At 43.2% G+C, this 15,695-nt stretch overlaps 1 protein-coding gene across 1 annotated transcript in view; it reads right to left on the bottom strand.

The window, feature by feature from the left end:
• Positions 1 to 1,656: 1,656 nt before the first annotated feature.
• LOC1275417 (T-box protein H15) overlaps positions 1,657 to 15,695 on the bottom strand; it is a 55,997-nt gene continuing 41,958 nt past the window's right edge. Inside the window, exons 5-6 of the mRNA XM_061657653.1 lie at positions 12,768 to 13,012; positions 1,657 to 2,742 (exon numbers count right to left, since the gene is read on the bottom strand). Of these exons, the coding sequence (XP_061513637.1) occupies positions 2,130 to 2,742; positions 12,768 to 13,012 (858 nt within the window). The 3' untranslated portion in view covers positions 1,657 to 2,129. The remainder of the gene's footprint in view (positions 2,743 to 12,767; positions 13,013 to 15,695) is intronic.

The following is a 15,695-nucleotide window of genomic DNA, read 5'->3' as shown; positions in this document are numbered from 1 at the left end:
TATCGAAATGCTCACACAAACGAAATGGTCAGTTTGGAATAAAGGTACACCTCACGTTCGGGATGACATTTTTATGCTTCTTTTCAATTTGAAACCTAGAAAATCCACCAAAACTCCGCACCGAAAGTCAACAATGCCTGTAACCTTTTGCCACAAAGAATAGACTCAACCAAGCATTCGCGGAGGGTTTTTTGTGTTGTATTTACCATTTATACTTCACAATGTTTCAATTGTCACTCGAGCCAATCATTCATCCGATTTCACTCAACATCTAGACCGAAGCGTTATCCGGTACGCGTCATCTCTTGTGGCGGGCAACAAAAGCGCACCCTTCGATCGCAGCAGCGATCGAGTGGGATCGTTGATCAAAGCCGAGGATTGAACTGTTGAAGTTTGATGAAATTATCAGCTCCCTGTCATCGAATGGCACGAAGCAGCAGGACAACGAAACCCGTGTCGTGGGTAAGCTCACCCATCTATTCTGGCAGGGTTTGCAGGGCTGTGTTCGCGGAACCCCAAAAACCCGCCGTCCAATTCCAGCCCGAACAAAAGCCGGATGGATAACGAGCGCTTCTTTTTCACCTTTCCACCGTGTCAAGAAAGCGTCAATGGATAAAGTGGTCCATTCCTTTGCCCTTTCTCACTCTCTTTTTCTCGCTTAGCTCTTCTGATTTAAGATTGTCCCAAATAAAAAGACGCTCGCTAGTTCGTTCGCGCTACGTTGATTAATTGTTTGTCATCAATCATCACGAATTTTTGGAGATTTTTTTTTTAAATATTTTTTGTTGTTCCGGTTGCTCCGTTGGCTAAGCCAGCAAACACTCCCACTCTGAGCGTGGCCACTTGTGATCTGATTGCAGCAAGTCGACATTTACAGCGTCTCCCGTACACGCATTCGTTCGTGGTAACGTCAGCGTTTAAAGTTTGACACATTTTATCCACACAATAACAAAAAAAGCCATTCACAGCTTCCTGATGCGCGATTCGCTCCACTGCCGGAGCCATTTTCAGTAATGCTCCGGGTTTGTTAAAGGTATCAGGTTTCAACTGTCCACATTTGCACACTGCACGGCTGAAAGTGTGTTGGAAGTCCTGAGGGAAACGGGTGCATCATTTATCATCCGAAAGATTCGAACGATGCAGTTGCACACTGCCCGTTGCGCCGTCAATTTCCTCTGGAATGGCATTTTTTGGACAGCAGCAATATCCGCTTTCTTTGCACCGTAGACCATACGAAAGGGAGAGGCCAACGGGGTCGTTAGAAGGTGCTAGTAGGTCAGCGGCAAGAAACATTGTACAGTAGCAAGCAAGATTTGCACGTTCGATTGCAGCAGATGCTACACGATTAGCTGGTGTGGACAACGCTTTCAAGCTCGTGCTAGGAGTCTGTGTGCGTGTGAGTGGTTAAACTGGGGAAATAAATTAAGATGCTCCGATACGATCACAGCCAACGTCTGAACTCCGAACTTCGTGGTGCTTACATTGTGTTGTATGAGCTTGGATCTTGGTTCCATTTGTTAGGATTAAGGAAGAATTTTATCGCCAGCAAATGATCAGTTGCTTGATTTGGGCTTCCAGGGCCAACAACAGATTGTATAGGGACATTAGGTCATCATTTCGAACAAGCTTTATTGCGAATGAAAACATCTCTACTCGGACATGAAACTGAAAAGAAACTCCTTTATTTAATGGGTAAGTTTTACTTGGTATAACAATTTTGGTGATTATTCGTTGATTTGCTCATGCTTATTCAGGAGTTTTCCTCGAGAAGAGATACAAAAGGTGTAGCACTCTTCCCAATGCATTCCTTTCGCTTATTTGACTATACAAGTGCTTACCTCACGAGCAACTTCTTATCATATTGCAACATTGACTGCTTACAAGTAGTTCCAATCATTCGCCTTTATACACACGTATCGTAAGTGATTAAGTAACGGAAAGCCCCAAAACGGGAAGCTACACAACAAATCTGCATAAATAAATTAAATAGTTTTGCTTCTTCTGCGTGGAAGTCTTTCTCATCTCGATGCATTCGCCGTGCATCGTTCGTCTAATACTGATGATACTGAACTTGGAACGAAATCTCATGACTAAGCTGGGGCTGATGGGGAGCTTCTGCTCGCTTCTGATCAGTTGGAAGAGCTGCCCGGCGAGCCGGCCGGTGGAAGAGAGGAAGGTGGCGGTGCCGGTGACGATCGATGCTGAGCCTGCGGTATTTGGTATGGTGTGAAGCGGGTAAAGTGTTTGGCCCGCGGATCCGGCGAAGGCGTGCCGGAGGAGCTTGTCGGCGTGAGCGGTGTCGATGGGGATAGGATCGTGCCTCCGGAAGGTCCCAGTGCTGTTGCTGGTGGAGGCGGCGGTGGTGGTGGTGTAGTATGCCGAGGGCCACCACTAGCACTAGCTGCAGCAGCAACGGCCGCTGCGGCAGCCGCTGCATTGGGCAGAAACCCGGCAGGTAGCTGTGGACTAGCGGGCCAGCTGGCCGAGTTCTGCCAAACGCCCAGGTTGAGCGCACCGAGCGCTTGCGGCCGCTGGTACATCTGGGGCAGCAGCAGTTCGCTGTAGGGCGAGCGGCCCCACATCTGCAGATGCTGGCGTGCTTTCTCCAGCAGGGCGGCGGAAGATGCATCCTGAAAGTCGGCAGGACTGGGGCCGGACGTGAACTGTGCCATCAGCGGATCGGGAAACAGGCGCAGCGGCGATCGCATATGCTGCTCGAAAAGTAGGGCATCCATTGGGTCGCTGGGGTAAGAGAGAGGGAAGAAAGGGGAGAAGAGAAAACATGGTAAAAGGTTAGTGTGAGTGATGAAAGCAATTATCGAATGGTAATGAGGTGAGCTGTTAATCATTGGATTTGAGGCAATTACTGGTAATAAAATGAAGACGGGAATGAATGAGAAAGAGTCCAAGGTCCTGACGAAACGGCCGGATACTATTCCGTGCACTAATAAAAACAACACACTCACGCACACACACAAAAAAACAACAACGAGCGGAAACTTGGAAAGGCTTCAAGTTACAATTTAGCCACGCTGCTGCACAGCCACAAGATGCTGTCGTGTACCGCGGGGAGCTGAAGTGCGCCCTTAGGGAATAGCCTTTCGGCGAATGGTCGAACCGTCGAATCAGCACTGGCCCCGCAGCCGGCAAACCCCGGCTGTGGCGTAAATTACAGGGCGGCTCGGCGAGCCTTTGATGAAATTGTACTTTTCAGCTCCTTTTCCACGATGCAAAGGGGGGGCATGTGTAATTGAGGTGCATGCAGGGCTCAGGAGGATGCTCCTGAAGAGGCCAGCGAATTCCAGCCAGTGAGCGAGAGGGAAAGAGTGGCCCATTTCCCGGGAATGTGAGTCTGCATTGCATGCGATCTGCGTCAACGCCTCAAGCATCATCGATTCGTTGCATCGTTGGTACGTTTTTGTGATTTTTTTTCTCTCTCTCTCTCTCTCTCTGTGCGTGTGAAGGATGTGTTGGGAGTTTTGGTTTGCTGGTGTGCACACGAAGGGAATCAACTCGTCGCCTGATTGTCTCGCATTGCACGACGGCCTTTGGTTTTGGCAACGCCCGTGCGTAGCTAATGAACGGCGAGGATTGAGCAACGAGACAGCTCCAAAAACACCGTCAAACAACTAAGCTCTCCTTTTAAATCCAAAGGTACACACAAATATAGCAAAAACTGGAGTTCGAAGTTTCCATTTCGAAGGTGCTCTCTGCACGTGCTCATTATTTCAGTGTTAAATTTTGTGCCCAAAACAACAACAATAGACAGCATCTACACCAAAAAAAAATTGTTTGAAAATGTTCGTTAGAAGCTTCCAATCACGTTCGTCCGTGTGGAGTTTGCGTGCAGCAGACAACTTCACACCTAACCATCAGCTTCATCATTATCATCATCGCCGAACGGATGATTGGAGGATGCCCGCGGGCAACCTTCCACGCATTTATGGCTTGTGGAAGGATTTGGAGCCAATTTTGCAGGTTCAAAAGTGTTTTTATAATGTCTGGAGATTTTAAAATAGTTCCAACACTTTTTGTGCTGGCTAAAACAATCCTGGCTTTTCATATAAAAACGGCACTTTTCTGAACCAAAACTAAAAAATATTTTATTTTCCAAGGAAAAAAAAGAATCGAATCATCCAGAAATATGAGCTGTTAACTATTCTAGCTGTGCGTTTGTATAAGTTGAGAATTGAATTGGTTGCAGGAGTTGCTTGATTCGTACAACGCTTATGTTAAGTACAATTTGTTAACCCTTAATACCGAACACAGACAAGTTATTCTAACAAAAATCTAGATTCAATTGATGAAAATATTCAATCGCTTTCAACTTTCACAATAAACATCACAAAGAATAGAGCTGAAAACTTTAAAAGAAAAAAATCAACTTTTACAATAAAAACTATCCGAAGTGCTTCAGGTTTGCAGCAGCAACCCACCAGTAAAATGCATTTAATAACGATACAAATAAATAAGTAAAATTATTGTTATCATCAAATGCTTGCAGCAAGCGAATAAAGCAAATAAGATTTAAAAAAAAACATATCCCGAAAGGATTGCCTAAAATTAAATCTTTTTCTTTATTTGAAAACATTATAAAATCAAAAATCAATTACAATAACTTAATTTTGTCTTATTGAGATTAAGATTGTACATGCTTGAATTCAATTATAAATGCTTATATTACACATTATATAGCATACAATATAGGTCAGTCCATTTCGGACTCTTGCAATTTAAAAACCTTCTTAACTTCACGGATTTCTCTACAAATTTATTGACCATCTTTCGTCACAAAACCTTATCGATGTTTCCTTTACCTTATCTCTTTGCACGTATGTAAAAATTAGAAAAGAATTACAAGAGCTTCATACCAAAACCAAGAATATGTATATTATTTAACACGAGCATACCATTCCGTACACTTCATATCAATTAAGTAAATTGATTAAATCATTATTGTTAATTGTTTGTTTTGTATGCAAATCAATGGTAATTCATGTCAGTTCATTTTGAAACATTTCTAATGAATAATTTAGATGAGAAAACGGATTTGTTGAAGAATTTTATAAAGAAACAGCTGGCGTTTTCGCTTCAATGGCAAACAAAATCGTAAGTGCCTGGGATTGACTAACGCATAAATTAAACTGTCCGTATCAGCCCGATTTGAGGGAAGGTAAGCTAATGCTTTTCGACACTGAAAGTCATTATTAATCTCTCATTACAAAATGCCACAATTTTCCTGCGATACACTCGTGAAAAGAACTGTTAACGCGCGCAAGTCAAAAGCCCGAACTACACTCCTCGCGCCATCCGACCGCTCCCATTCTCCCGCATCGCAAACGCAAACCGACGCGCCACTGCGTCTGGTTCGACATCAACCTCGATAGGAGCCCTTCAAACCTCACAACTTCCCGAAGCATGCATTCGCTAACGCACGTCCTGCGATCATTTTTGCCGAGCAACCCGAGCAAAACAAAATTACCGGGTTAGAGATCCTTTCTGGTCAGTGGTGCATTGCCAAAATTGCGTTCACTTTTCCATCCGCCCTTTCGCCGCCCGCCATACCCATTCCGCAGCTTCCAACCGCGGCAACGAGTTTTCCAACGCGCAACGAGAAACGAGTTTTGCATTAAAATTCATCAATTTCGAATAAATTACCACTTCGCACTTCACATCACCATCGCCCAGCAGTTGCCCCGCCAGCACCCAGCAACCGGTGGGCCTCACATCCTGCAGAAGCTGCTGAAAATGAGCATTCATCAGCGTGCGTTTCGTGGCGAGCTCGGGTTACAGCAGCATATATTTTGTTTTTGTTTTTTTTTGTTTTTTTTTTTTTTGGCAACGGTGTGACGCGCAAGATGACGCGCTGTAACGCGAAACGCGCTTGCATTTTTATCAATCATTACCACACGGTGTGGCGCGCTGATGATGTATGATGGTGCACGGACAACATAATAATTTATGTTTCTGTTTCACCCGTGTCTTTTTTTGTTTTTGTTTTCGTCACTCATCTCCAGCGTCCTTCGTGGGGGCACGCTATATTACCGCGGGTGCGTGGCGTGCAGGGCATTGTGCTCTTCTCGCGGCCCCCCCTGGGAGACTGGGAGACTGCAGGCCATGTTGGCCGGCTCTGCCCGGGCCGCCTAAAGTGTCAGAATAATTACGCACCACTTTTAACAACCATTTAAGTACCCACACTGGGCCGGTTGGAGCCCCGAACGCGGTCCCTGATAGTTGCCCTGTGCCGCCCTGTAATCATCACATTTGGAAAGGATGAACTTCACCTCGTTCGGGGCGTATTATTTTTCGGGCGGGGGTTTTGGTTCAACGGGTAGATTGGTCACTCACTGGGCCGCCTGGACGGACTGACGGAGACTGGAGTGGACTGGAGTGCACGTGGTGAAGGGCCACTGGCTGAGGAGGAGCGTGTTGCGAGTACATTTACGGCCCAAAACAATGCAATCGAGATGGTTGCAGCGTGCCCAGCGTGCAACGGTGGCGGCGGCGCGTTTGTGCGAAAAGAGGTGAAAATTTAATGAAATTAAGGTGCGAAAAAGGAGGTCCTTCCTTTTGGCGGCAATTTTCATCAACAGTGGGCTTGGCCGGGACATAAGGGTGGACAAAACTGTTGCATATTTATTGAGAAAATTAACAAAATTTAAAAGAACCAAATATTTGCAATCCTCTGTTACCTTACGATTGTTATTAATTTATTTAAATTTTAACAGTTACGTAGTTAAGTGTAACATTGATTAAAGATAAGTTTAATTTAAATAGAAAAGTGAAGAATATTTAAGGATATATAAAAATTCTAATAAGAAAAATCAAGTCAACTCATCCAGGTAATGTTCAAATTTTGTAAATAGATTTTGAACAGATCCTTGAGTAATTGTTTACACTGTTTACAATTGAAATACTTCACAATGTTTTATTACCAAACGATATAACTTCTGGATCCAGAACATGAAATCCCACTATTGAAATTATTCGTGCAAAGCAGAGTCATTATATTAGAGCATTTAATTTAAAATACGACTTCGTGTTGATCGACCGTAAAGAAATCACATTACTTATTGTTCACTTTTGTGTGAAGTAGTACAAAATTTAAGCTCTTATACAGAAAAGATTATAAATAAAAACAAAACTCAGGCTCAAAACATGATAAACCCCCTGTTGATCATTATCCTTGCAGTAACGCATGCAGAACAACCACAATTACATCATTGCACCTTTCACCGTGGTGCAAGCCGGCAGGAGAGCCGAATAAAAAAAAAATCCGATTCCACAGCCCGTTCTAACGTCATCATCAAGTGAAAGTTTAATAGTTGTTCATGTTGAGGTTAATTTTAGCTGAATTAAAACCCAAACCACCACACCCAGCACCCAGTCCCCTGCTCAGTAGCAGAGTGCCTACGGTTGCTCGCACACTGCTGCACTTTTTCCCTGTGTCTGTATGCATCGTTCTTGCTTGCCTGAACCGCCACTACCACCACCACTACGACCGGGACAACTGTTGCGTGGTGCATAATTTGTGCGCAGTGTGCAGCGGAAGTGCACACACGCGGGAGCCGCTACAACGTTCGGTTTGCGTCGAAAACATCGAAAAGGTGGTGCTACAAATCCCGCTATCGTGCCCACCGCTGCCCACGGGGAGCGGTGTAAGATGACCGGACCGGATCATTTATGCCGGTACGTTGCTCTCCCCACTATTTTCCCTCTGTTTTCACCTTTCATAATTCATGCCAACGTTCCAAGGGCGTCCCGAAAGGTGTAGCAAAACGCATCAACAACAACGCGCGAACCGACATTGTAAAGTGGTGGCCCGGATCACGGGTGAACACTGAGCAGAGTTGCAACGATCAATCGATCGCCACTCACCGAGGCCAGCAAAAACTCGGTGTCGAATTCGGGACATTTCTTAGCATTTTCCTTCCCGTTTTCTTCCATGCTTTCGCTCGGTCCAAGCTGCTTTAGTTCACAATTTATTCAAATTACGCGTTAATTACGCAAACCAGTGGTACCGCGAGCCGCTCCCTCGGTCGGTAGATGGAAGATGGTGCACTGCAACAGGCGAAAGCCGGTCCCAACCCAAAACCTGCTGCTGGGGCCATTTTTCTTCAAATTAACACTTCACGGGCGGATTCTTTGAGCTCTCTGTGGCCCGGGCACTGTGGCACATTGTTCTTCTTCGCGTCAAGCTCAACACGAGTGCATCATCGGAAGCCGCCGATTGCTCGTTTTTCGCATTGCACAAGCGGGCCGCTTCTTGCCGTGGGTTAAATCAATGCAGCGGTATGCAAATTGAAGAAAATTGGTTCAACCGTTTTTGTGTTTTTGTTGTTGTTGTTGTTGTTGCAACGGACGGATGCAGCGTGACAGAAACGACTAGGGGGAAAGACACATTCGGAGTTTTTGATCTTGCCGACAGGGCACAAACTGGCCACCGACACAACGTGACGGAGCAGTGAGTGGGCTGTCAAAATAATTATGCTACTTGGAGGTGTTACTAAACAGCTCTATCTTGGGGAAATGTTTTTCCAGTGTTATTTTTGTACTCAGGCGCCTTACTTTTTAGCAATTTAATTTCAGTTTTGTTCAATGTGTTGATATAAAAAACACCTTTGAAAAGTTTTTTGATGGTAAATAATATCATATTCGTGTGTTTTAAACTGCAGAATAACATTTTTATGAAATTTCGATGAGCTTGAAATTCATAATTTAGTAAAATGACAAGGCAACACAACAGAAAAGCTTCTCCAAGAAAACCTCATAATAATTTTCTATTTTCAGCCTTTGATACTCATTTCCCAATACCGCCCACTGGTAGACGAAACTAATTTCCCTTGAGAACTGATTCTAGGCAACAAAATATCTTACACAACCACCAAACCAAGCCTCCGAGCAAACAAGCCAGTCACACAAAAAAAAAAGAAACCCCAAACCACACACTCACACGTAATCCAGCACCAGCAGGAAAAGTGGAAAACAATCAGAAAGCAATCAATAACACTAATTGGCCCAATAAATCATGCTCCAGCGGCATCAGCGGTGTGTCGGCATTTCCCATCTATTTTTCCAACCGCCCGGTGTCGGTTTCGTCGATCGATCGTGACAAAGAAACGCACAAGGCGAAGGTGTCGCTGGCGGAAGACGACGCAGCAACAACGGTCCGCCAAAGACACTTGATTGAAATTTCTCACCAAGCGGGGGCCCCCGTCGGCGGCGGGAGGTTTCCGATAACGGGTGAAACTGTTCATTGCAAAATAATTGTTTTAACGCTAGAGGAGTCAACCCGGGGTACAAGCACTGGAACGAGCCCCCAGCCCGGATCGTTGAGCTTTATTGCGGAAAGCGCTCGACCGGATGTCGGTATGGGCAAAAGATTTTTTTTCCGCTACTACCCCATCCTTGCTTCACCCCAACAGTGTGCCACCCAAACCTGCCATTAATCAATGTTCGCATTTTCTTTGCGAAGCGCTTGAGAAGAATCGATGAGTTTTTGCTTTCTTGTTTCGCAAGACATGCCCCTGCAACGGGATGAAGGGAAAAAAAAGAACGTGCAATCGATCGAGTGGGAAAATTGAGAAAAGAAACGGAAAACTCGATGCAAAATTGAGCGGGAGGAAGGAAGCAATGCTTCAACGCTTTGAGCAACAAACTTGCACTCATACGCCGGTCTACGAGGTGGTGGAAAATTGAACCATACATCCTTTCTCGCGATGTTCCTAGAGAAAACGAGACAGAGAAAGAGAGAGGGCTACCAGTGGAAAGAAAATTGTGCGTCCAATCGTCCCATTACTGAACGAGGGTCCCGCTATCGAATGTGTGGCCAGAGCGGACTCGTTTTCTGGTGGGTCTATATTTATGGTTATTGTAGTCGCGCTTAGATGTATTTGTGTTCTCTCTTTTTTGTTGTTTTATGCGCGAAAACATGAAAATTCAACCAGTCGAAACTGGGATGGGTGCAGCAGCAAAAAAAAAAAGCCCCAGAAAAGACCGAGAAAACTACTGAGCAACGGAACGAGAAGTGATTCCGCAATGTTGGCGGCTTTTCGGGCCTAATTACAGACCAGGCAGCTACAGGGCAACAAAGCAGAAGCGAACCAACGAACGGGCGCGCGCGAATATTAATGTTGCGTTCTTGCCTCTCCTGTTGTGTTTTGTGTCCGTCTGTTTTGTGGATCGAATGTTCCATTAGTGCAACAAATCAGCAGCTTAGAGACGAATGGGTGTACGGATGGGAAGTGTTTGCAAAAGTATGAAACATAGTCGTCTGAGACGGTGTGGGATGCGCTTGTGTGCTGTCGCGGGCAAGTGAAGGGATGATGAATGGACGAAGGGAAGAATAGCAGCAGCAGTAAATAGTACCGAAAGTAATGATGAAAATGAGATCTTATTAAATTAACAATATTTATGTCGTCGACTGCTGTCGTTCTGTTGTGAGTTGTGGTACGCAATGAATACTTGCATAAAGATGGGTAGTATCATAATTCATTTTCATGCAAGTTTGAATAGTTTTTAAATGTTAAACATATCTTTCAATGATTTTACTTGTTGGAAAAACGACCTAAACGATCATGGCGGCCAAATAAAGGATTCCTTGCTTTAATGTCATTAAAAGATCAATTAAAAGATCAACACTTTCCTCAGCATAAGGACTACTAAAGATCCTTATCCAAAAGATTACATCGATTACTGAAACCATCGACCTACTCCAAATAAACAGTTTTATAAATATTTTGATCTAGATTTATTTTTTGTTTCCTTTTTTTCATTTTTAATAAAGTTTGTGCAAAGCAACCAATTATTTTAACTTATTTGAATTTCAGAACTGAAAATTTCAGTTTTTTTATTTATAGAAGCTGAAGATATAAACCTTTTATCATTGTTTCAAAACAAATTAAGAGGAATAGACTTATTTGATGTCATAAATAAACTACGAATAATGAAACACTTGCAATGAATACAAGTTGCAATGAATGCATGTAAAGTAGAACAATTGAACGCCTCCTACTAAATTATTCATGCAAAAAAATACAAATAAAATAAAACAAAATACAGCAATAATTGAGGCTATCCTAAAAAGATGTATTTTCAAACCATTTATTTACGATACTGTTAAAATAAAAGCTTCTTATAAATTTCACTTGCACGCTACTACTTTTTCTAATAAGTAAATATCAATGTATGTAATAAAATAATGTCCAGTTCATATAAAAAGGACATTCTCAGGAATAAGCAAAATGTCTGCTTAGAAATAAAGAAAACTTTTTAAAGAAGAAGAATAATAAGAACAAGAACAATTCATCTTAAGGAAATATTGCATAAAATGAAACATAACATTCAAAACCTCACATACAATAATATAAAACAAGAGCGGCCAATGATAAAACAAATATTGCAGCAAAAGGGGCGTAAAACATAAGTACAAGAGCACAGAGCGAACAGTACAAAACGATGCGATAATTACTGGAAAATGCAACACGCACTGTACAATGCAAGTCACATTCACACGACTCCATTTTTGAAATTTATTAATGTTGAAATGATCTTTGCAAGTAGATCGGACCACCTCTTTTACTGCTGCGCTGGGATGGTAATGGTAATATCTTTGAACCGGTGCTTTGCCACCTTTATGTCTTTGTTTCGTATGTCACTTTGGTGTTGAAAAGATCACCGTATCTTACGGGGCACGATTTTCATCTCAATGCTCAACGTTCGCAATCAAACCGAACGCGCAGCAACGAAAGAAAACGCATTTAATCGCCGACCGCGCACGATCCCACGCGCCGGTGGGTGAGATTGCACCATAGAAAAGTGGGAGGTGCATCCATCCATCATGGTAAACACGGCATCAACAAAGCAAAGCAACATGCGCTCGCAATCGCGAGGATGGTAATGATGAACGGCGGCATTTGACTTGATGATTTGTTTGAAGGGTTTTAGATTTTTTACCTCCCCCCTAAGACTGTGTGTGTGTTTTTTTAGCTGGTTTGGCTTTTTCCCGTTTTATGATGTATGTCTTGCTGCGACGGCGCTACGGTTTATTTATGAACCTGCACCATCTAATGAGCTACAACATTGCACCAAAGCTGCACCAGACGTGCACCGCTTGTACATCGGAGAGCATCTGGTCTGCTGGTCGATTGTTCGCGTGAGGGTGTTTCCTCCCCCCACTTTTTTTGCTTTCGAGAGATCAAACGGATGCAAGAAAATTAATTTTATCATGTCTCAACGCCGGCTCGAACAGCACTTGAAATGTAACGATTTTACCCCAATGTTTGCGTCTGTGTTAAGCCAATGTTACACACCGTTGAAATGCGTTGAGTGGTGCGATTCCGTGTTGTGTGCCAATTAGCGACAAGTGATGCGAAACTCGTTGGCAGACGGGGGCGAATTCGATTGATTTTTGCCGATGATCGTGTACCATGGTGGTGCACCACACATCGTGCCGGATAGAATTATGACCATCGATAGGAAAATTATAGGTTGGCCGATGACGGAACAGCACACCGCCCCGCCGGTCCCGTTAAGAGCCGCTTACACAATTTCCCTTTTCGGTACGAACGGAACCAGCGCGTACGATTTAAATCTTCCGTTTGACATACCGCCCATGTGTTCCAACACCGAACCGAAGCGTTACATCGATTGAATAAGCTCTTGAAATGGGTGCACCAAAAAAAACTCTAAAGAAACGGTCTTTTTTACGCGTGAGGTAGTGGAGCAATTGAACAAACAAGACAAAGAAGACAAAAAAAAAAACTCACCGATCGAAATCAGTCAAGCGGGATGAATCACGGAAACCCTTGGCGAATGGATTCGAGTCAATTTTAAGCTTCGTTATGAGCTGGTTCTGGTACGCGGTGACCGCGGTAAAGATCGTCTCCGGGAAGACGTACGTCTTGTGATCGACCTCGGCCAGCTCCTTTGGTGTGATGGGTATGTTTTGGCCCGGCCCTAGCCTCGCGAGATGAATCCGGGGCTGGTAGCGGTGCATTGAGTTGAGGACAATCTGTAAAGGGCAGAGCAAGCAGACGAGACGTTAGTGATCGGTTGTCTGAAATTTATTTGTACTAAGGAATCGGAATGTCTAAAAAGCATTTAAAAGAGCATATTCGACTAATCAATTCCTCTATTTCATATGTATGAAATTTGTTTATTGAATAATAAGACTTTAATTTGCTCTTAGGTTTTTTATTTGTAATAAAGCAAAAATACACGGAACAAATGATCCAATAATTAAACGCAAAGCATTTTTTAAACCGTTGATTTACTCATATCATTGAAAACTTTTTATGACACAAAATATATTACAATTGCTAAATGAAAAAAAAATTGAGACAAAAAAACTAGATATTTCAGTGTGAGGGAAGGGTATTTTAGGTACTCTTTTAGCTCGAGGCCCTTAGCAGTTGCTTAGTTTGCTTATTTGCTGATCTGTTGGTGCCTTTTTTTAATCCGTTACCAGTTTATTAGGAAAAATCGTTTAAAGTACTCCGTATATATTTTTTGACTAGGTAGTGCTTAGTTTTCCTTGGTTAAGAGAGTTATTATTGTTTTTAGACAATATCTTTGATATCTTTACTCAACAAAAAATGGTATAAAATCAGTATTTTATGTTTTATAATTTTAAGATGAAACATTTTGTTTTCATTTCTCGTAAAGACTTTTTATGACGGCCTGGTTGGCCGTATCATTTCAGATGCAACATATTAGCTAAACTGTTTAAAAAAGGCTTGTTTTATAAAGCAGCAGTTAATTATTCAAAAAATAATGAATTATGTTAAATAATTACTGCTATAAACATTGAATTACAAATTAATCTGGCTTAGTTCGTGACTAAACAATTAAATACACAGAATTTCTATCATTCATATGATTAACTGTTTAGTAGTTGTTAAGTCCATTTTCTAAAATATCAAAATCTTCATACATGATATTCTCTCGCTACTAAACTACCAGCATAAGTCATATGTTGTAAGCCGACTGAACAAGCAGCCATTTTAGTCATTATCCCTACATCTATGGCTCACATTTATGCGTACACCCACTCCAACCATAAAAACACTCCATTAGCTACAATCACACTGCTGAACCAGTACACCACCCTTCGTATGGTGTAGTTTCCTGTTCGATTCTCCTCCTATCAGGGTTTCGCTGCTCTTCTATAGCCACTTTGTTCCCACTTACATCCCCGGTTCAAACACGACGAACAGAGGTCCTGTTCTCTCGTTCTCTATACACCCTCCGAATCGACGATTAGGCGTGAAACCACCCTCGAGGGTTAATAAAACATGCCAACAGATACACGCAGAGATGCAGTATTTGTATTGGCTATCCTAACGAGACTGGTGCTTTCCACTACTGATCTGGATGTAACAGCTTGTTTGTTTGTTTGTTTGTTTGCCTGCTTGTCTGTTGGTTTGTGGCTTCGGACAGATCTTCCCCTATCCAACTACATCTGGAACAATTCCTACCCCAGCAGTTGTTGCTCAGCTAGAATCAATCGCCCTCGAGCCATTCGAATTAACGTTATGATCCTCCCCCTTGTAATGTCGGACGAGTCGCTTCGGGGCAGGACTGGCAACATCGTTTAATGCAAATGTACAACAGGGCGCTAGGTAATGATGTACTATGCTATACAAAACTGTGGTTTTGAAAGCAAACAACGAATGTCAAGCTAATGAGGCAACAATATAAGTATTTTAATGTAAAATGTATTTCATAAAGCAATAACAATGTTTAACACATTTGGGTAGATAAAAGCCTTTGCAAGAGTTGAAGCAAATGTATGTTGCATCACAATTTCTAGCACCCTCAAACCTAGATACACCGCTCGACCCTTCGCAGTCGAACCCGATGGCGAATAATGGATGATACTCTCTCCCTAGGGAGAAAGATTGTTTTAGATTAGCTCGCTTATATCCTCACATTTGTTGTCCCCAGGTCCCGGGTCCACGGGTACGTAATTCTTTTTTAATCTCACCATCCACCTAACGTAATCTAGACGCGTGTACCATTGCCACACATACATGTGTTTCTACCGCTGGCTAGTTTGCAGCATTGCCCGCATCGCACCCAGGGGACCATTCTGAACTCCAGTGCAAGCCGAATGACCGAACGCGAATGAAGCCAGACCCCAGACCAAGGGTGAGGCAGGGCCTAGCTCAGCCAAAGGGAGAGTTGTCATAAATTCGAAACATGAACGATGATACCTCGCCACACTGTATCGATGTCTTAGATATTTATATCTTTATTATTGATATTTATTTTCTCCGCTCGCCACCTCGTCTCAGCATTCGGCACAACCACTTTCGATACGATGCGGGCCTTTCTCCGAACGTCGTCCAGCGTCGTCGTTCGAAAAAAGATCGATATCGGTTTCATCAAATCACCATTTACGCTTCTCACCTTTTTGGCCGCGGTGGTGGTGGTGGTAGACGTGGTCTTTGCCGTTAATTTCTCTGGCACAAGCTCAACTGGAAGGTCCGGAGATTGGGCCCGCTCAGCTGTGTTAAAATTTCTGCGAATAAATAAGCGTGCGAGAAATTCTATCCATTTTATAGCCAACTCGTTTCAATAAATAATAACACCGCGCTGGGTGGCTGCTGGAGACTGCCTGTGCTTCGGCAAGGCTACTGCAAATTAACAACAGCCTGGCTGGCTGTTTTGCATACGAAAACTGGCGGAGAAGA

Source organism: Anopheles gambiae, chromosome 3, assembly GCF_943734735.2.
Source record: "Anopheles gambiae chromosome 3, idAnoGambNW_F1_1, whole genome shotgun sequence".
NCBI classification, from domain to species: domain Eukaryota; kingdom Metazoa; phylum Arthropoda; class Insecta; order Diptera; family Culicidae; genus Anopheles; species Anopheles gambiae.
Note: the sequence above shows the minus strand (reverse complement) of the source record. Positions and strands in the feature narration are given on the sequence as shown.